Source organism: Saimiri boliviensis, chromosome 3 (genome assembly GCF_048565385.1).
Source record: "Saimiri boliviensis isolate mSaiBol1 chromosome 3, mSaiBol1.pri, whole genome shotgun sequence".
Lineage (NCBI taxonomy): Eukaryota > Metazoa > Chordata > Mammalia > Primates > Cebidae > Saimiri > Saimiri boliviensis.
In genome coordinates, this window is record NC_133451.1 from 76,769,022 (window position 1) to 76,790,573 (window position 21,552).

Below are 21,552 nucleotides of genomic sequence, written 5' to 3' on the forward strand. Positions count from 1 at the left end.
TGTGTTCAAGCGATTCTCTGCCTCAGCCTCCTGAGTAGCTGGAACTACAGGTGCCTCCCACCATGCCTGGCTAATTTTTGTATTTTTAGTAGCGATGGGGTTTCATACGGGCTGATCCAAATGCCTCACCTCAGGTGATCCACCTACCTCAGCCTCCCAAAGTGCTAGGATTACAGGCATGAGCCACAGCACCTGGCCATAGTGATCTTTTTAGTCTTTACATCTAGTTGATTGCTTGAGCATGGTCCAGGCCTCTTCCTTGACACTGAATATTTCTGTTCTTTAATCCCAGTAGCACTGATCTCTCTCATTTCCCAACATATACATACGTACAGTTGGTCATTATACTATCTTATTGTGTCTCTTCTTTAATCACGCTAATCACATTTCTGGATCAGGAAGGAAGTTGGGAATGTTGGGGAAGGATCTAGGCCTGGATTCTTTGCCTAGGACCTGAGCCCCTTTGAGGAGCTTCTATGACAGGAAAAGGACACTGCCACCAAGAAATGGTGTTGGGACAGGTAAGCTCCTCCCTGCCCAATTCAAAAATGATAACACACATAGACAGGAGTGTGAAGTAATAAGTGTACGACTTCATGCATTTTCCAGAATGGACTTGTCTGTAGACCTCTCATCTAGGTCGAGAAATTGAGCATTACCAGTACCCCAGAATATTCCCTCAAGACCTCCTTTCAGTCTCTATGGGATTTAGGAGTATATTTTTGTCAATTCCGAACTAGTTTTAATTTAAAATTTTCCTATAGAAACAGTGTTAAGAGAGATATTCTATTTCATGCTATTAGTGCTATGTGATCACCTGTGTTTTTGAGTGAGTGAGGCTTGTAACTGGGTAGGGTTCTTGCTCACGCAGACCATTTCAAACAAGGCTCCCATGAGAGAGTGTTTTGAAGGTGGATTGTCTGACATTTGGAACACAGGCCATTTATAGATTAAGAGTCTACTTTTGTGCCGGGCGCGGTGGCTCAAGCCTGTAATCCCAGCACTTTGGGAGGCCGAGGCGGGTGGATCACGAGGTCGAGAGATCGAGACCATCCCGGTCAACATGGTGAAACCCCGTCTCTACTAAAAGTGCAAAAAATTAGCTGGGCATGGTGGTGCGTGCCTGTAATCCCAGCTACTTGGGAGGCTGAGGCAGGAGAATTGCCTGAGCCCAGGAGGCGGAGGTTGCGGTGAGCCGAGATCGCGCCATTGCACTCCAGCCTGGGTAACGAGAGCGAAACTCCGTCTCAAAAAAAAAAAAGAGTCTACTTTTGTATATAAGCTACTATATCTACTATATCTTCTTTGGTCTGCAGTAGACCCTGATTTCCTTAACTGCTTGCTTAGGAAGTTTGCTTTACAAATGGAGGACAGAAAAACTAGTGTGATTTATAAATGGGCTGTTATACTAAGAGTTCACTCCGCTAATTTAGAGTTAATTATGTTTGAGATGGTTTCAACTTCTGCCTTCATTTCTACAGGCCTTTCATATCTGGTATAATTTATGTACAAGTGACTTGCTAAAGGCACAGGGGCACAAGGCAGCTTGTGCAATTAATCTCTTGCATGAGATAGAGAGACAGTTGTAATTTTATCTTCATCAGAGCACGGACTGTTTTGGCTTGGTGAAAGCAGTTGGTGTAAGAACAAAGTTCAGACATTTATGGCTCTTTCAAAGCTGACTTCTGAAGTAAAAGGAATTTATTTTTCGAATTAGAGTTTTACCATTTTAAGAACTGTGGGCTGCTTTAAAGGACAAGGATTAACTATTAAAAATAATGAGACTGCTTTAATGATAACAAAGCTAATATAAGAATTGAATCTGTTAGCTAATCTGCTTTGTGTTTATAGCTATGTATTTTGAAGACTTTTGATCTACTCGCGAATATTTCTTGGTGCCAAAACAAATATTTCCTCTCTTCCTTTCTAATCTGTAATTTGAGGCCTGACACATAGTGAGCGTTCCCTATATGTTGATTGAATTGAATATTTTTTCCTGTCAGAGCTTATATTTAGGTAAATTGGATCTGTAACTCAGACCCTCAATAGTCAACATATCTCAGGAGAAAGTAACATGTTTTCAGTCGTGCTCCTTTTGACACTGAATTTTGTAATAGTACCCATTTTCAGATAGTGTGTGCCTAATATTACAGCACTCATAAGCTGGTACCTGCTCTTTCTACAGTATAGATTTTCATCTTAGGGACAACTGTCAGTTCCATGTAGCATTTTGTTTTTTGGTTATATCATATATGTACCTGCCATCTCATTTAATAAATACAACATTACAGAAACAGTGGAATTCTCCTAGGTATCCTTTCTTGATCCCTTACTCTGCTACTCCTTGGAACTGTTACTCTTTCATGCTTATCTCGATTCATATTTTCATACTTCCCTTACATATGTATCTATGCTTCATACATAGTATTTATTGTTTTCCATTATTCAGACTATAAAAATGTTGTCTTCCACATATCATTTTGTGTTCATTCTGACTTTTGCTCATTCTGATGGTTTCAGAATTATCTAAATTGGTAAATGTTCTAGCTAATTTATTTTAGCTCTTGTATTCACATCATATGTCTATCAGTTGATCTAGTCTCTCCTTCATGGATTTTAGATGGTTTCCACTATTTTGCCAAAGCAAACAGCGTGGCAGTTGTTCTTGTGTATGTCTCCTTGTGCACAATTTTGTAAGACTCTCTCTGGAGAATAAGAGAAAAAGCTTGTTAAGGTGGAATGCCAAATAATAAATGTGGAATGATTGAAAGAGTGAGAAAATATTATTTTATTTATTTTTATTTATTTTTTTCTTTTGAGACAGAATCTTGCTCTGTTGCCCAGGCTGGAATGCAGTGGCATGATCTTGGATCATTGTAACCTCTGCCTCCCCCGATTCAAGTGATTCTCATACATTAGCTTCCCTAGTAGCTGGGATTACAGGTGTGTACCACCACACCTAGCTAACTTTTTTTTTTTTTTGGTATTTTTAGTAGAGAAGGGGTTTTGGATGTTGGCCATGCTGGTCTCAAACTCCTGACCTCAAGTGATCCACCTGTCTCTGCCTCCCAAAGTGCTGGGATTACAAGTGTGAACCACTGCACCGACAGAGTGAGAAAATAACATTTAAAAGACACATAGTACTTATTTATTTGTTAAGGCCAATAGATGGTAATACCATGGGTGAAAGTTGGCATATACAAAGTTTGATATCCTAAATATCCATGAGGAGCAGGTTATTTACATAGTCTCAAAGTATCTCCCCTTTATAGATGCTTATGATAATAAGTACTTATTAATCATAAAGAGAAAAAAATTAATGTTTCATAAAGAAACCTGGAAGCTCCACTTTAAACCAAGTGATCCAAGTCACACATCACCGGTCATGACCAACTGTCTCCTGATAAGATGCACTGAGAACACAACATTCCTTATATTGTATTACTTCTGAAAGTATACAATCTGTGTCTAATCATGAAGAAACATTAGACAAATCCAAATTAAAAGCTACTCTACTAAATAAATGGCTCATACTTTTAAGAAATGTCAATATCTTGAAAGACAAAGGAATGCTGAAGAACTTTTCCACATTTAAGGAAATTAAAAAGACTTGACATGTAGTAAATGTAAGGTGCAATCCTGGACCAGGAAAAAAATCGCTATAAAGGATATTAGCGAGACAATTGCCAAAATTTGAATGAAGTCTGTAGATTAGATGTTCATATTGCATTGTTATCAACGTCCTTAATTTTGATAATTATAATTTGGTTAAATAAGTGAATCTCTGTATCCTAAGGAAACACATGCTGAAGTATTTGGCGGTAATGAGTATGATGTTTATTACATATTCTAAAAAATTTTTTTGTTATACATATAAAGATAGAACAATAAAGCAAATGTGGTAAGATGGTGGCAATCAGTGAACCTGTGCAAAGTGACCTATTGTTGCAAGTTCTCTGTATGTTTGAAATTATATTTTAAAAGATCTTCCTGAGTTATACCTGGGAGCAGCATTGCCGGGTCATAGGTTCTGAATGTCTTTGGATTTACTAGATAGTGCTAAGTGGTTTTCTAGTATGATTGTTCCACATCTTGACCAGTACTTCCTATTATCAGATTAAACATCTTTATCAGGCTTATGGGTATGAAAGACTATCTCATTGTGGCTTTTTTTTTTTTTTTTTTTTTTTTTTTCCTGAGGCAGGGTCTTGCTCTGTCGCCCAGGTTGGAATGCAGTGGCATAATCTCAGCTCACTGCAACCTCTGTCTCCTGGGTTTAAGCAGTTTAACGGCCTCAGCCTCCCCCATAGCTGAGACTACAGGTGCCTGCCACCATGCTTAGCCTCCCCAGTAGCTGAGATTACAGGTGCCTGCCACCATGCCCAGCTAATTTTTTGTATTTTTAGTAGAGATGGGGTTTCACCATGTTGGGCAGGCTGGTCTTGAACTCCTGACCTCAAGTGATCTGCTCGCCTTGGCCTCCCAAAGTGCTGGGATTACAGGTTATGAGCCACCACTCCCAGCCTCATTGTGGTTTTAGTTTGCATTTCTTTGATTATAGTGAGGCAGAACATCTTTTAAATATTTCATCAATAAGGATACTCTTTTATGAATTGCTTGCTACATTCTTAACCATTTTTAAAACAGAATTATTTGAAATTTTTAATTTTTTGTATGTCTAATATATTCTGGAAATTAATCCTTTGTCAGCTAGATACATCACAGTTACCTATGTACTTTTGAAAGATGCTTAACTAAAGTTTAAAATTGAGTTATATTTTATTTAAGTTACATAGAATAAACTAGGTGAGAAGGCAGAGGAGACATTGTACAACAAGTGTGTAGGGGCTGGAGGGCTGGCATTGTTTACAGATCTCTTTTCTCTTGGCTCAGTCAAATAATCTGGGGCAACTTGAACTTGCATTTTTATCTCTGGCCCCTCTGAAAAAGGTTATTTTTAGGAAGGCTGTCTATTGTCCTCAGTGTATTTCATTCAGAAATTTGCTGAATAATGTATTCTTCCCTCCTCCTGTAGACTTAAAAGGAAATAACGAAGCTCTTGCACTGCTAAATACTGGCCAGTACTTGGACTGAGTAACCTGTTTTGAGTGGTATTGCAGTGCATGTAGAGCAAGAGAATAATTTAGTATGGACATTATCTTGGTTCATCCTCTAATACTAATTAAACCTATTTTGGAGATGGTTAAAAAAAAAGGGTTAAACCACTTAGACTTGACTTCTGAAATCTAATTATCATTCTGGAACTTACTTTTAGCCTGGGTAACAAAAGGGTAACTCCGTCTCAAAAAAAAAAAAAAAGAACTTACTTTTTCCCTTCCCTCCCTTTCACCCCCTCCCCTCCCCTCCTTTCCCCTCTTCTCCCTCTCTTTCCCTTCCCTTTCCTCCGCCAGGGGATAGGTAATATAACACTGTCCTTTTTCCTTATTGATTTCCTAGTAAACTGGAAAATGAAGTGATCCAAAAAGATCTTTCAGGAAATTTAATACTTTAATCTCTATCTCAAAAGAAAAGGATTTTTCTTTGTAGCCTAATGTCAGAAGTCAACTTTTGTGATAACCCCAAAGTTTGCCCGCTTTGGCCTCCCAAAGTGCTAGGAAAATGAATGATCATATGACTGTGTATATAGCTACTCTTTATTCTTTGAAGACGTTCTCATTTTTTGCCTTTAGTAATTAGAATTGAATGATAGTAGTCATTTGTCAATTTATAAAAATTTATGCTGCTTTAAAAATCATTGAATTATTTTCTTGATGGGAAATACAATAATAGTATAGAGAGGAAAATCTAATCCTGTTGTCTAGAAATAGCTACTTAATGTTTTCATTTTGACATTTTTTCTATGTGTTTCATAGAGTTAAACTATAGTTTTAGAGTCTGTCTTTTTTTGATTAACATTACAGTATTTATTAATGGATGTATTTTATATCATTATCTTGATTAATTATAATGAAGAATGCTACAGTGAACACTCTTGCTTACATTTCTAATTATTTTCTGATGACAGATTCCTAGAATTGGAATTACTGATCATTAGCAAAACTGTCTTCAGTCTTTTCATGCCAAACCTACTTTGACAAAGTTGCTACTACTTCCATACTTGTACAAGTTGAAATGAGAGTACTGTGTCATTTCAAGAGTCATTGAATAAAATGCTGCTGATTTGATAATGTAAATAGGCCTTTGCCTAATTCACATTTCTTTTTTTACTAGTGAAAATTTGTATTATATTAACTATTAATATTTATGTTGTTGTGAACTTTGCTTACTTTTATGCAGGAGGCTGTGATTTTCTTATAAATAATTTTTATATATTAAAAAAATCAACTTTTTGCTATATATGGTCAATCTTTTGCCATTTTGCTTGCTTTTTGTCAGGGAGAACAGAAGTCTTTGTTTTTACACAGTCTAGAGCTATACTTGGGGAGAGTTTTTGTGTGTGTGTGTGTGAGTTCCTTGACTAATGGTACGCAGGGAAGAAATCCAAGCAAGAGGATTATGGAGGACCAAAACTTCTCTATATAATTAATAAAGATCATAGGGTAGAGGCCATTTCATGCAGACACAGTGATTTCACCTCTTTTCCCACTCCAGTTGTTTATCTCTTACTTCTGACGGCGACTGATGTCACCCATTAAACTTATTGACTTGTTTGCCATATTTAAATTCTACACAGTTAAAGCTGCCGCTTCGGTCAATTCTTCTGTCTTATGGCATTTTCTCATGTCCTGATGCTTTCTTTTAAGGTATTATCCAAAGAGATGAGTCACCCATGGAAAAAGGGCTCTCTGGTCTACGAGGAAGGGACTTTGAGCTGTCTGACGTGTTTTATTTCTCCAAGAAGGGATTGGAAGCCATTGTGGAAGATGAAGTGACCCAGAGGTTTTCCTCAGAGGAGCTAGTGTCATGGAATCTCCTCACAAGAACCAATGTAAATTTCCACTACATCAGTCTGCGGCTCACTATGGTGTGGGTGCTGGGCGTCATAGTGCGCTATTGTGTTCTACTGCCTCTGAGGTAAGTCACGTGCCTGATAATTTGATGATAAGCGTGGCTCAGCTTTCTTTCTTTCTTTCTTTCTTTTTTGGTAGTTTTAGTAGAGATGGGGTTTCACCTTGTTAGCCAGGATGAGCTCGATCTCCTGACCTTGTGATCTGCCCGCCTTGGCCTCTCAAAGTGCTGGAATTACAGGCATGAGCCACTGCCCCTGGCATCAGCTTTCTTTTTGAGCCATGTGCATGATGGCTATACATAGTGTTCTGTGGTGCTAATTCCACCCATTCCCATGTAGGAAATACCACCAAACATGACCTCTGTAGGAGTGTATTAAGTATCCATTTTCCTTTGACAATTTTTCCCCAATTGAGGTTGTATATTCAGAATCCAATGTGTATCTTAGAATCTGGATACACTTTGCTATTAGAGTTCAAGTTAACTTCAGGATGGAGAGAAAAAAGAAGTTAAGAAGAGGAAGAAGAGAGATGATTAATAGTTTGATATTCACTAGAGTATCAACCAAACTGTAAGTAAGAGTGGACCAGAACCCACTGACTTTCCTTGCCAGTCCATAGCAGTTGATAATTGCATAAGAGAGAAAAAATTCTTGATTATGGTTACATGAGGGAGAGACCCATCTGAAGTGTGAGTTCGTTCCATCCATTTGTTGTGATCACAGACTTCTCTTATTAAAGGGTCCCCAACTGGGTCACCTGGATCCCCTTCTGCTTCTGAGCTTGAGTACCACCTGGTGAGGAGGCAATGTTAAGCCTAGTTTACTGAAAGCATGATGTGGAATGTGAGTAGAAGGCACTACGTGGTAGGATGGAGCCAAGGTCTGATTAGCATGGTGGTGGAGGTAGCAGGCATGTATACCAGCCACGTTTTTGTTGATCATCTTGCTTCATTTCTCTGGACATGGCCTTGGCATCCTCTCAGCAGAGCTTTCCAGGCAGTGGCTACCTGCCAACTAACTTGGCACATGAGTTGAAATCTCTATACCACCCCCAGGGTGGCCTATGCTTGCTTCATTCAGATTTATTGCCAGGGAAAGCATTGCCTAACTATAGGCTGCAGATTTCCAGGAAATTATTTCTGGGTTTTTTTTTGCCCATATTGCTAGTTCAGACATTGGGGCATAATATGTCTTTTGGGAATCATTTCAGCTGTGATAATGAAGCAACATTAAAGGTTTCACATACACTTTTGCTTGAACCTTAAACTAGTGCCCCCAAAGTGGGGTTCATGTACTCTGGGAGTGTGCAAGACTATCCACTGGCATGCAGGAAGGAAATACTAGAGCTTTTATTTATTAAAAGCTTCTGTTCTATTTATAACCAGAGCTTCTACTTATTCTGTTTTCATTCTTAAAAAGAAAAAGGCCAGGGGCATGGTGGCTCACGCCTGTAATTCTAGCACTTTGGGAGGCTGAGGCGAGTGGATCACTTGAGGCCAGGAGTTCGACTGGCCTGGCCAACATGACGATACCTTATCTCTACCAAAAATACAAAAATTAGCCAGGTGTGGTAGTGCGCACCTATAGTCCCAGCTACTTGGGAGGCTGAGGCAGATAACTGCTTCAACCCAGGAGGCAGAGGTTGCAGTGAGCTGAGATCATCATCACCCACTACACTCCAGCCTGGGTGACAGAGCAAGACTTGTCTCAACAACAACAACAACAACAACAACAACAAAAGAAGCTTGGCCAGGCACAATGGCTCATGCCTGTAATGCCAGCCCTGTGGGAGACTGAGGTGGGTGGATTGCTTGAGGTAAGGAGTTCTATACCAGCCTGGCCAACAAGGTGAAACCCCATCTCTACTAAAAATACAAAAATTAGCCAGGTGTGGTGGCACATGCCTGTAGTCTCAGCTACATGGGAAGCTGAGGCAGGAGAAATCAGTTGAACTTGGAAGGCAGAGGTTGCAGTGAGCCACTGTATTCCAGCCTGGGATACAGAGTGAGGTGAGGCTCCATTTCAAAAGAAAACAAAAAACAAAAAATGAAGTTGTAGTCAAGTTTAATATATGGATTGGTTCTTGCATTCTCGTCCGGTCCATGTGTCAGGCACTGTATCCAAGGTCACCTGAAGGCAGAATGAGGATTCCACCACACAGGGCTGGAGATGCCCTTCTTTGTTGTTGGTTTGCTTTCACCATGCTGTGGGGGCCCAGAAAATGGTGTTAATGATTCCCTTATCTAGTTTTGACTAAATGAATGTTACAAAATAGATAGGTAACTTCAAATATTTTTGCAAAGAAACTGCAGATTTAAGGTAATACAGCAATGTAAGCGTTTACCACTTCTTGGCCTTTGGGCTAAGATCAAGTGCAGTGATAAAAGCATCCAAGAACAAAAAGAAAATGCAGAGTTGAGACTCTTACTCTTAGATAATCTTCAGTGTGGAAGAATTGCCTTGTAAATGCTTTTTAAAATAAGCAGCTGCTATAAAATGAGCTTTTTAAAAATCAGATCGTGTTAAGATAGACTGTGGTAATGGTTGCACAACTCTGTGAATATGCCAGAAACTACTGAATTGCATACTTTATGTTATTTATTTGTTTTTATGAGACAGAGTCTCACTCCATCACTCAGGCTGGAGTGCAGTGGAGTGATCTTGGGTCACTGCAACCTCTGCCTCCTGAGTTCAAGCTATTCTTATGCCTCAGCCTCCCAAGTAGCTGGAATTACAGGCATATGACTCTGTGCCTGGCTATTCATTTATTTATTTATTTAGAGATGGGGTTTCACCATGTTGGTCAGGATGGTCTCGATCTCCTGACCTCGTGATCCGCCTGCCTCAGCCTCCCAAAGTGCTGGGATTACAGGCGTGAGCCACTGTGCCTGGCCCAATTTTTGTATTTTTAATAGAGATGGGGTTTCGCCATGTCAGCCAGGCTGGTCTCAAACTCCTGACCTCAACTAATCTGCCTGCCTTGGCCTCCCCAAGTGCTGAGATTATAGGCATGGGCCACAGTGCCTGGCCTGAACTGCACACTTTAATGGGGTGAATTGTATGGCAATTCACAGACTGTGGCTGAAAAGTTATGTAATGTATGACACATTGTCTCGCTTAAACTGGGAAACACAATGTTCTGGCCTGTTAATCTAGCAAATAAATACTTTCTGTGGTTTTAAACCCAATTGTTAAACATGTTAACATGAAACTTCTGATTTAATGGGCACGAACAAGTGATTCTCATTGGGGCAAGATGGCAAAACATTATTTTAAAAGTTTTGCATAACTGATAATGAGATTAAACAATAATTTAGTTATTGCATCAGTAACTAACAAGAAAAAAGAACCTGACCTTCATATTGCTATGTCAAATCTTTTTTTTTTTTTTTTTTGAGACAGAGTTTCACTCTTGTTGCCCAGGCTGGAGTCTAATGGCATGATCTCAGCTCACTGCAACCTCCACCTCCTGGGTTCAAGTGATTCTCTTGCCTCAGCCTCCAGAGTAGCTGGGATTACAGGCATGCATCACCACACCTGGCTGATTTTGTATTTTTAGTAGAGGCAGGGTTTCTCCATGTTGGTCAGGCTGGTTTTGAACTCCTGACCTCAGGTGATCTGCTTGCCTGGGCCTCCCAAAGTACTGGGATTACAGGCGTGAGCCACCGTCTATGTCAAATCTTTAACAAGATTTAACACCTTATTTAACAAGGTATTTATAGGAAAGCATATTCAAAAAGCTTTCTTCTCACTCAAAATAGTAATAGTATTAATTATATTTATTAACTATACTACTATATCATCCTATTAAATTATAATTATACAGTTGATAATTGTAATTATAAAATTAACAATATATTAATGTATTACTATATTCTATTTTGAGTGAGGACAAATTGCAACATTAATATAATTTCAAAATACTATATTTTAAAATAAAAATATTTACATATTTTTTACATTCTTTATGTTTCCAGATGTTTTATAATGTACATTATATCAGTACAGAATATGCATATTATTCTTATTGGAGTACCTGTTCAGATGTGTTATTGATGGAGTATTTCTCCAACTGGGTTGAGACAGCTGCCTTAAGCTATTTCTTTTTTTGTTTGTTTGAGACAGAGTCTTGCTTTGTTGCCCAGGTTGGAGTGTGGTGGCATGATCTTGGCTCACTGCAACCTCTGTCTTCTGGGTTCAATGATTCTCATTACAGGGGTGTGCTACCACACCTGCTTAATTTTTGTATTTCTAGTAGAGACAGAGTTTCACCAAGTTGGCCAGGCTGGTCTCGAACTCCTGACCTCAAGTGATCCACTCACTTTGGCCTCCCAAAGGGCCACGATTACAGGTGTTAGCCATCACATATTTTGTTTTAAAACTGCTATGTTAAATAATAACAATCTCCTGAAAGACAGATTAATATAATGCTTAGGAAAATGAATTCTGGAGCCAGACTCCTTGGGTTCACATCCTGACTCTGCTGCTTATCCTCTATGTAACTTTGGGTAAGTTATTTAACCTTTCTATGCTCCGGTTTTTTCAGCTGTAGGATGAGATGATGATAATATTATGCCTCATAGAGTTTTTGGAATGATTAAATGTGTTAAATATGAAAAGTACTTAGAATATTACCTGGCATAGTGTTAGCTTTTGCTTTATCATCATTTAATGTAAAACCTGGGATTGGTTAGGATAAAGGATTTTTTTTTGCAGATATCTGATCAGGAGGTAAAGATAGCTACATGTCAGCAGTAAATGCGCTTCACCCTGGAGAGGGTTACTGTTCCTGACCCTTGACGTTAGGCAGCCACTGTAGCTTCTCCAAACCCACAGGGTCCTTTTGATACTGCACTGGTGGTCTCCTTCAGTCTGCTTACTGAATACTCTTCAGTAATGCTCTTAAGGGAACTGGAAGACATAGAAAGGCCTCTGGTTTGATTTGAGAGAGCAATGGGATAATCTAATTTCTGCTTTCTCCATTTGACAAAGTAAAATGGTTTAAAGAATCCTATGAGTAAAATGTGATTAAACTATTGATTTTTCCTGTCTTTTAACTAAATCCTATTTATTTTGAAAGATTTTAAGTCCTAACCTTTCCTTTTTGAATAATTCTATTTACATTTCTATAAATTACCATTTTCCTTTTGAAGTCATTGGAACATATATTAAAAGCACTTTTCAAAAAGAAGGCAATGTCTATATGGGGGTTAGAGGTACTGCCACTCAGTTTTCTCACTTCTGGGTTATCTTGAACCATGCAAAAGGATAACAGTTAGATTTGCATTAAAAGATGTCTACATGTTGATACATTTTTGTGTTCTTATTATGAAAGCACCTTTAAATATATTCCCTTCACTAGCCCTCTTAACCCTTTGATGATTAAATAGATTTAACTTGATAGTTTTGTGAAAATTTTCAGGCCTTTTCTATGCATGTGTAGACTTGTTACACATGTGCTTGTCATATTGCAGATGGCATCATATTCTGTATGTTATTCTGAAACTTACTTTGCTTTTTGCCTCTTAAAATGTATCATGGAACATTCTTCCATGTCAGAAGCTATACAGATTTACCCAATTATTTTAGTGGCTGTATCACATTCCATCATGTGGATACTCTACAACTTATTTACAATTTTATTATTTATGAGCTTTTTGGTTACTTTCCTATTGTGTCAAACTTTTATATGACCTTTTTCTTATTTTCTGTTTCAGGGTTACCTTGGCTTTCATTGGGATCAGTTTGCTGGTTATAGGAACTACACTGGTTGGGCAGCTGCCAGATAGCAGGTAAAATGTTTCCTTCCATCCAGACATAAATAGGACTATCTTTTTTCTTACCCGTGCCCACAAAGAGAGTATTTGTTTGATTCCTATGTATTGTATTAATTTTTTTTTTTTGAGGTGGAGTCTCACACTGTCACCTGGGCAGGAGTGTAGTGGTGTGATCTTGGCTCACTGCAACCTCCGCCTCCTGGGTTCAAGAGATTTTCCTGTTTCAGCCTCCAGAGTAGCGGAGATTACAGGCGCCAACCACTAGGCCCAGCTAATTTTTTGTATTTTTTGTAGAGATGAAGTTTTGCCATGTTGGCCAGGCTGGTCTCGAACTCCTGACCTCATGATTCACCCACCTTGGCCTCCTAAAGTGCTGGGATTACAGGTGTGAGCCACTGTGCCCGGCTGTATTGCATTAAATTTATGTTCTTGACTCATTTATAAGAATCCTCCTCGCTTACTTCATCTTCATAGTTTTTCTTTGATTTTCTATCATACTTCCATATTAATTGAAAGAAGTTTTTTCAAAGGAGAATTGAAGAGAAGAAAGAAAATGAACTGAGGGAACTAAGAGAGTCTTATATATTGGGAGGCTCATAAGGCCAAGATCAAAGAAACTTTAGTTTATCTTGCTCAGGAATTTGTCATAATAGCCTAGAGGTTTTGAGCTACTTTTCGTTAGAGTTATGTCCAGTTCTTTTGGTAGACTTTTGTGATCTAATACTAAATGTGCCAGTGAAACCATAACAGTTGAACTGTGCTGGTTTCACGGAATAGAATGCAGTATGCTGTTGTGAAAAAGCACGTTAAAACTTTTATTATATTGTTTCTTAAGAGTCCCCAGAATGGCACAATAAAATGTCTCTTTTTCATTCAGCCTCAAAAACTGGCTGAGTGAACTGGTCCATCTGACTTGCTGCCGGATCTGTGTGCGAGCCCTCTCTGGTACCATTCATTATCATAACAAGTGAGTATCTGCTGCCTCTGTGCCTGTCTTTTTCCATGTCAGTTCAGCATGAGATTGACAAGGAAGCATTGGAAGTGGGCGGGAGGAAGTGAGTAGAGTCAGAGTGCTTCCAATGTGTTCATCCCTGCTTCTCAGGTTGGCATAGGCATAATCCACAAAAACACTAAACAGTAGTCTGTTTGCAGAAAGAATATAATAATAAACATGTAGTTGTTTGTGCTCAATAATTGGGCATTTATGGTGTACAGGCCAGACCCTATGTTTCTTGTAGCTCATCCCTGTGAGATAGGCACTGTTAACCCATTTTATAGAAGAAGAAATGTAAGCTTTGGGATTCGTTGTTTAGGGTCACAGTGAATAAGCAGCGGAATCAGGTTTTGAGCCAGGTCTGTCTGATTTTAAAAACAATGACGCTGACAGGCCTGTAGTGTGGTAGAAATAGGACTAGACGTGGAGTCTGGAAATGTGGTCTCTAGTCTTAGTCCTGCTACTTCTAAAATTCCATAATTGAGCTTTAAAACAAAATTCTGCTTTTCTTTACCAGAATTGCAGAGAATGAAGGTAGCAAAGGAAAGTCATCAGCTAGTGAAAATGATTTTGATTGCATTTGAACTACTTTTCTGTTATCTCAATTTTTTTAGATTTAACATCATTGCTTTAAAAGTTCTAGGCCAGGATTCTCTTTTTTACTGATTTGGTTTTTCTTTCTCATTTGTAGAAGAGAAACATTTTGTCATTTGGCTTTACCATGTGGTACCAACATAAAAGGCCCTTAAATATTTTAAATTATATGATGTTGAAATTGGATTATGAGTTTTAAAATGAAGAGTAAAAGAAAACACTCTGGCAGAGGTGTAATCAGAAGAAACACCTATAGAAAGGTGTACTTAGGCCAGGCGCAGTGGCTCACACCTGTAATCCCAGCACTTTGGTAGGCCAAGGGAGGTGGATCACGAGGTCAGAGGAGTTCAAGACCAGCCTGGCCAACATGGTGAAACCTCGTCTCTACTAAAAATTCAAAAATTAGCTAGGTGTGGTGGCAGGCGCCTGTAATCCCAGCTACTCAGGAGGCTGAGGCAGGAGAACCCAGGAGGAGGAGGTTGCAGTGAGATCACGCCATTGCACTCTAGCCTGGGTGACAGAGCAAGATTCTGTCTCAAAAAAAGAAAGAAAGAAAAAAAAAAAAAGAAAAGGTGCACTTATTACATAAAGAGGAGTTTTAACTTCTTACAGAATTGCTTCTAATTTTAAAGAAAGTATGTTAAATAATTGTGTATTTGGTTCTTTTTCTTTTCTGTATAGGCCCAAACAAAACTACTCTCCTTTATTGGTGTCAATTACTGTTTTAACTCTAGGGTAGAGATCAACAAACTGAACTGGTAGCCTATAGGCCAAATCTGGCCCACCATCTGTTTTCTGTAAATAATGTTTTATTGGAGCACAGCCATGCTCATTCATAGCTGTGGCTGCTTTTGTGTCACAACAGCAGAGCCAAGGAATTGTGACAGGCATTGTCTGGCTTGCAAAGCTTAAAATATTTACTGTCTGGCCCTTGATAAGAAAAGCTTGCCAACCTCTGCTCTGGAGGATAGGAGGGAGGAAAGTATGGTGAATTTTCTCTGCAGATTATCATGAAGCCACTAAAAGTGATGTATATGAAGATCAAAATAATATGAAAATACTTGGGATTAAATAAGTGAAAGTTATGTATTATCAATGGAAAATCATGGTCCCCTTACCACACTCCCATTATACTACCTAGGGACCACCTTTTAAAGATGGGCCCATGTACCTCCAAACTTAATTTTTAAAATAGACTTAAAAAAGACTGGGCATGGTGGCTCATGCCTGTGGTCCCAGCACTTTGGAAGGCCAAGGAGGGGGGCAGATCACTTGAGGTCAGGGGTTTGAGACCAGCCTGACTAATATGGTAAAACCCCGTCTCTACTAAAAATGTAAAAATTAGTGAGGCCTGGTGGCATGTGCCTGTAATCCCAGCTACTTGGGAGGCTGAGGCAGGAGAATTGCTTGAACCCCCAGAGGCAGAGTTTGCAGCGAGCCAAGATTGCGCCACTGCACTCCAGCCTGAGTGACAGAGTGAGACTCTGTCTCAAAAATAATAAAAAAAAAATAAATGTGCATATATGTGTGTGTAAGTGTGTGTGTCTGTGTGTGTGTGTGTCTGTGTGTGTGTGTTATACTTAAAAAAATAGAATGAGTCTTTACATGTTGTTCTGTAAAATCGTGGCATTTTAGAAGACTTAGAATTTTCTGTTGCTTGTAATTGCAGGCAGTACAGACCCCAGAAGGGAGGCATTTGTGTTGCCAACCATACGTCCCCAATCGATGTTTTAATCTTGACGACAGATGGATGTTATGCTATGGTAAGAGCAGCTCACTGCTATTTCAAGTAGTTGCATGTTTTATGGATTTTGCTCAAACTTTATTTTGGCACAAATTAGCAAGTTAGTTTTATGTTAGAAATTTGACTGTGTTAACACTATTGTGGCTCTATAGGTTATGTAATATATTTACATGACGAATGTATAGTGCAAGAGAAGGAAGGAAAATAGCCATTATATTTAAGATGGTAAAAAATTAACTTAATGAAATACAGACATTTTTGAGCTTGATAGGGCTTTGTCAAGTTTATTCCATTTCGCTTGTAAAATCCCCGCCAGTGTTTAATAATGTTTGCAACATTACATTCTTTCTCTTGACAGTTGTACATATCCCCTAGCCAGTCAATTAGTTCTTTCTTCCTTCAGGGACTTATAGGCAATTAAAAGAAATCTGGTTCTTTGATGAGGATCTAGCAAGAAAGGCAAATATTATATCAGGTTGTCGTTCTCAGTCCTTGCCTGTAGCCTAAAAGAAAAGAAAATGAAACAAAACCCAAGAACAAACTACAAAGCCCACTTTAAAGCTGTATACCTCAAAACAGCCTTTCATGGGGATGGATCCAGGAATCATATACTGGCATTTTTTTTCTTTCAAATCTATATTTTCTGATGCCCTTGCAAATTTATCAAGACTTCCTTCGTATCCTTTTTGTGTCAGGTAAATTTTGCAGGGTAATTGAAGCCGCATGGCGGTTAAATATGCCTTCACTTGGTGTTTGGAAGAGAATGCCTGAACAATGGTCCTGGCGGATCGCCTTTTCATATTTTCATGGTGGTGGGTTGGGCTTCAGGGAGAGTAGATGGGTTTTATTTCACTTACCAGTTCCAGGGATTGATCGTTGTGGTCTGGTGCCGTTTTCTGAGAAGGCATTGGAAGGGAGCCGTTCTTGATTAAATGTCTGCTGCACGTAGGAGAGTGGAGAGTACTGGCACATGTGCAGGCGTTTGACTATGCATAGGTTACACGACTGAGGGGATTCTGAAGGCCTTTGCAAAAATTTCTACTTACTGCCATTCTTTAATCTATCTAAAATATGTGATCAGATATATAACTCTTGGACTGTACATTCTAACACGTTATTAAATTTCTCTAAATGATGGAGCTGTTTTTGAATCTAAGAAAGTCTTAGCCATCTTTATGAAGAGACTTAGGGAATTAGTAGTTCTTAATTTTTTCTTAGGTTAGGAGTTAGTTGATAGTTATGTGCCTTTTTAAAGAAAAAACTAACATATATCTGCATCACACAAACATAATTTTATGTATAATTTCAGATGTTTATGGGTCTCCCTAAAGACTGTCCAAGGATCCTTATGTTAACAGCCTTGATAGATGCCCCTACCACAGCACAGTTCTCAGATGTAATAATCCTTGTATTTATGTGGGCAAACACTTTCATTCATTATATTTGATCTTCCCTGTAAGCCAATCATGTTAGGACTGAGATTTTATTATAGATGAGGAAGCAGAGGCTTAAGCAATCAATCTGCCTGTCTAAGTTGATTTTGTACTGCCAAGCAGAAAACCACAGACTGTAACTTATAATGAACAGAAACTTATTGGCTTACAGTTCTGGAGCCTGGGCAGTCTAATATCAAGGTGCCAGCATCTGGCCAGCCTCCTTTTGCTGAGTCATCACATGGTGGAGGCCAGAAGAGCCAACAGCCCAAGAAAGCACACTTACTTCCAGAGCCCATTTTATAAGGGCATTAATCCATTAATGAGGAGAGCACCCTCATGACCTTAGTATCTCCTGTTAGGCCCATCTCCCAAAACTGTTGCAAACCATAACACTGCCTAGTCATGGTTTTGTGTATCAGAAATCATATTCCTCTTGTATCCTGGTCAACAAAGAGTTGAGTATAACATATTTGTGACTAAGGACATCAGAACTTTTTGGTATTTTTCTTACTTTCGAATCATGTATAACTGCAATTATAATGTATTACCCAAAGTTTAGAAAAGCATAGTAACTCAAACTGCTCAATGGTTTGAATGCAGAAACCAAAAGCTGATTCAATTTAAATGGAAGGTGGTGCAAAGCAGATGTGGCATGCCTCTTTTGACTAAACGTAAACTCTGTATTCAAAGAACATTAAAGATCTCTTCTCAGTGACTCTCCTTTTATTAAAAGAAATTTATTGTTTAATTGACAAATAAAAATTGTATATGTTTAGAATATACACAGATGTTTTGATAAATGTATACATTGTAGAATAGAAAATCAAGCTAATTAACATATTCATTACTCACTCAGTGACTTTTCTAGACTTTTTTTCCCTTCTAGACAAAGACTTCTACTTTTTTAAATTTAGAAATATTTTAAGCTTACAGAAAAGTTGTAATAATAAGAAAATCACATTAGAGCACCCTTATGCCCTTTATCCACATTTACCTATTGGTAACATTGTGCCTCATTTGCTTTGTCATTTGCTTTCTCAGATACTGGGAAAAGCTCTCTTGTTCTGTCTCTCTTTATAAAAATGTGGGTAAAATATTTGTATTTTTAATGTATTTATATTTAATTTTTTTTGAGACAGCATCTCACTCTGTTGCCCAGACTGGAGTGCAGTGGCATGATCTTGGCTCACTACAACCTCTGCCTCCCAGGTTCAAGTGATTCTCCTGCCTCAGCCTCCCTAGTACATGGGATTACAGGTGCCCAGGACTGTACCCAGCTAATTTTTGTCTTTTTAGTGGAGATGGGGTTTCTCCGTGTTGGCCAGGCTGGTCTCCAGCTTCTGACCTCAGGTGATCTGCCTGGCCTCCCAAAGTGGGATTACAGGTGTGAGCCATTGAGCCCAAACTTTTTTTTTTTTTTTGGAGACATAGTCTCACTGTGTTGCCTAGGCTGGAATGCAGTGTTGCGATCTCAGCTCACTGCAATCTCCGCCTCCTGGGTTCAGTGATTCTCCTGCCTCAGTCTCCCAAGTAGCTGGGACTACAGGCATATGCCACCACACCTGGCTAATTTTTTTTTTTTTTTGTATTTTTAGTAGAGATGGGGTTTTACCATTTTCACCAGGCTGGTCTCAAACTCCAGACCTCAGGTAATCCACCTGCCATGGCTTCCCAAAGTACTGGAATTACAGGTGTGAGCCACTGTGTCTGCCCTATATTCAATATTTATTTCTAATGTTTACATTGGAAATCTGAATCTGTACCAATACATCCAACTCTTAAAGTTCTTTCTTGCTTTCCTTCAATTCATATTTGTATATCCCTTTTTCATGGTGAAAATCCTATTTTCCAACAACATCAATGTATTTACTCATTTTCTCAATTCTGTAATACAACTAAAATTATTTCAGAATTGCTTCACTACTACAAAAAAAAGGTAGTAAAAAGAGTTAGAATGTTTTGCATTTCTTATAATGCCATCCAAGATGGAGGGTATGTGGTCAGATACTGTCTTTGCAAGTTTCTTGGATGTTTCCCCCTTCCTTTAATGCTGTTCTTTTATTCATTTAAAATACAGTTGGGTTCAGTTGCTTCAGTTTGCTTTAGTTTGTCATTCACTCCTTAATGATGTAATTTTATTTTATTTTATTTTTGAATATGTAGCATGTCAATATGCTTCCAAATGTCAAAATTAAAGAGAAAAGGTCATTGATGTGCCACTCCCCTTCCTGCTCATTCTATCTCATTTTTTCCTACTCTTGTAGGTTCATTGGCTTTGGTTATCCTTTCTGTATTTCTTTTGGTAGAGATAAACCAATGTAAGTGAATTATTCCCCCTTAAGTCTTTCACAAAAGGTAGCGTATTGTATTTTTCTTTTGTCTTTTTCATTTAACAATATCTCCTGGAAATCACTCTTTATCAGTCATGGAGATCAATCTTGCTCTGTTCCCAGATGCACAGTACTCCATTATTTGTATGTACCATGTCTATTTATCTAATTTCTTCTATTTGACCAGTTAGGTAGTTTCTAATATTTTGCCATAACAAGTAATGCATATATTTTCATTTTGTTGGATGTATATCTCCAGGGTAAATTTCTAGGAGAGGAATTATTGAAATGAAGGGTGAACGTCTATGCAATTTTGTAGATGTTGCCAAATTTCCTTCCACTTGTGTTGTGATCTGTTTCCTTCCCTCAAAGTGCCTGTTACCCATAGCCTTATGTCAGAGCATATTGTCAAGTTTTAAATCTTTGTCAGTGTAATGGGTTTGAAATGGTATTTCAGTGTGGTTTTAATTTTAATTTCTCTAATCTTGATCAAGTTGAAAATCATCTATTTTTTGAAGTAAGAGGATTGCTAGCACATCAACATAACTTAACATTCAAGGTGCTACTAAAGAATACATTTTTGCTTACATTTGGCCTTTCAGACTCTTTGATCAGACTACAAACTTCAGTTAGTAGAAGAAGGCCAATCTTATCTTTGAGTGGAGAATAAAAATTTGTTGGTACTTGAAAAACTTCCTTTGGATGACTGTGCCTTTACATTTCTCTTTTCTTATGGTACTTCTAGGTTGGCCAGGTTCATGGTGGCTTGATGGGAATTATTCAGAGAGCTATGGTCAAGGCTTGTCCTCATGTCTGGTTTGAACGCTCAGAAATGAAGGATCGACACCTGGTTACTAAGAGGTAAGCAGTCAAATTACTCAGCAATCACTGGAATAGCATAATATGAGCGGCACTGAGTCTCAGAACTAAAACGGAGCTTTCTGCAGTTGGATTTTTTTCTGGCAAATCACCTGTCTTAGCCAGATTTTAAAAATACATAATTCTGTAGTCATGGTGGGGTATGTGATGAGATTAGAAGGCCAATGTGTTTATATTGCTGTGACTTAGATATAGGCCAGTCACTGAATTTGCAAAGTTAAAAATTACCACCTTTAAATTAGATATGTTCTCACTTGAGTATGAGCAATTAAAAAAATGAATTAGATATGTTGACTTTACCTCAATTAAAAAAAGTATACAAAAAGGAAAAAAATTACCACCTTGAAGGTTAAATAATTGATGACTACTTGCTAAATAAATAGATGATTAATTAAGTGTTTGCTGGATGATTGTTCTCACTTAAATCCAGCTAGAAGCTGGGCATGGGGGCTGACATCTATAATCCCAGCACTTTGGGAGGCCAAGGTGGGATAATGGCTTGAGCCCAGGAGTCTGAGACCAGCCTGGGCGACAGAGTGAGACCTCATCTCTGCAAAAAATAAATAAAATTAGCTGAATATGGTGGCGCATGTCTGTGGTCCCAGCTACTTAGGAGGAAAGATCGTGTGAGACCACGAGGTTGAGGCTGCAGTGAGCTGAGATTACACTACTGCCCTTCAGCCTAGGCAACAGGCGGAGACCTTGTCTTTAAAAAAAAAAAGTCCAGCTAGATGCAGCGAAATGGGAAAAGGAACCTCTAGGGTTTGGGGTAGAGATGAGCTATTAAAAACCTTGGTTAGGAAACAGCTTTTGGCCTGAGGCCTTTAA

The 21,552-nt window shown here is 38.6% G+C and overlaps 1 protein-coding gene across 1 annotated transcript in view; it reads left to right on the plus strand.

Annotated features, from left to right (window-relative positions):
- The window catches only part of GPAT3 (glycerol-3-phosphate acyltransferase 3), a 67,587-nt gene that overhangs the window by 35,570 nt on the left and 10,465 nt on the right, over positions 1 to 21,552 (plus strand). The window contains exons 3-7 of the mRNA XM_003923973.4: positions 6,765 to 7,035; positions 12,688 to 12,762; positions 13,625 to 13,714; positions 16,005 to 16,098; positions 20,591 to 20,706. Coding sequence (XP_003924022.1) covers positions 6,765 to 7,035; positions 12,688 to 12,762; positions 13,625 to 13,714; positions 16,005 to 16,098; positions 20,591 to 20,706 — 646 coding nt within the window. The remainder of the gene's footprint in view (positions 1 to 6,764; positions 7,036 to 12,687; positions 12,763 to 13,624; positions 13,715 to 16,004; positions 16,099 to 20,590; positions 20,707 to 21,552) is intronic.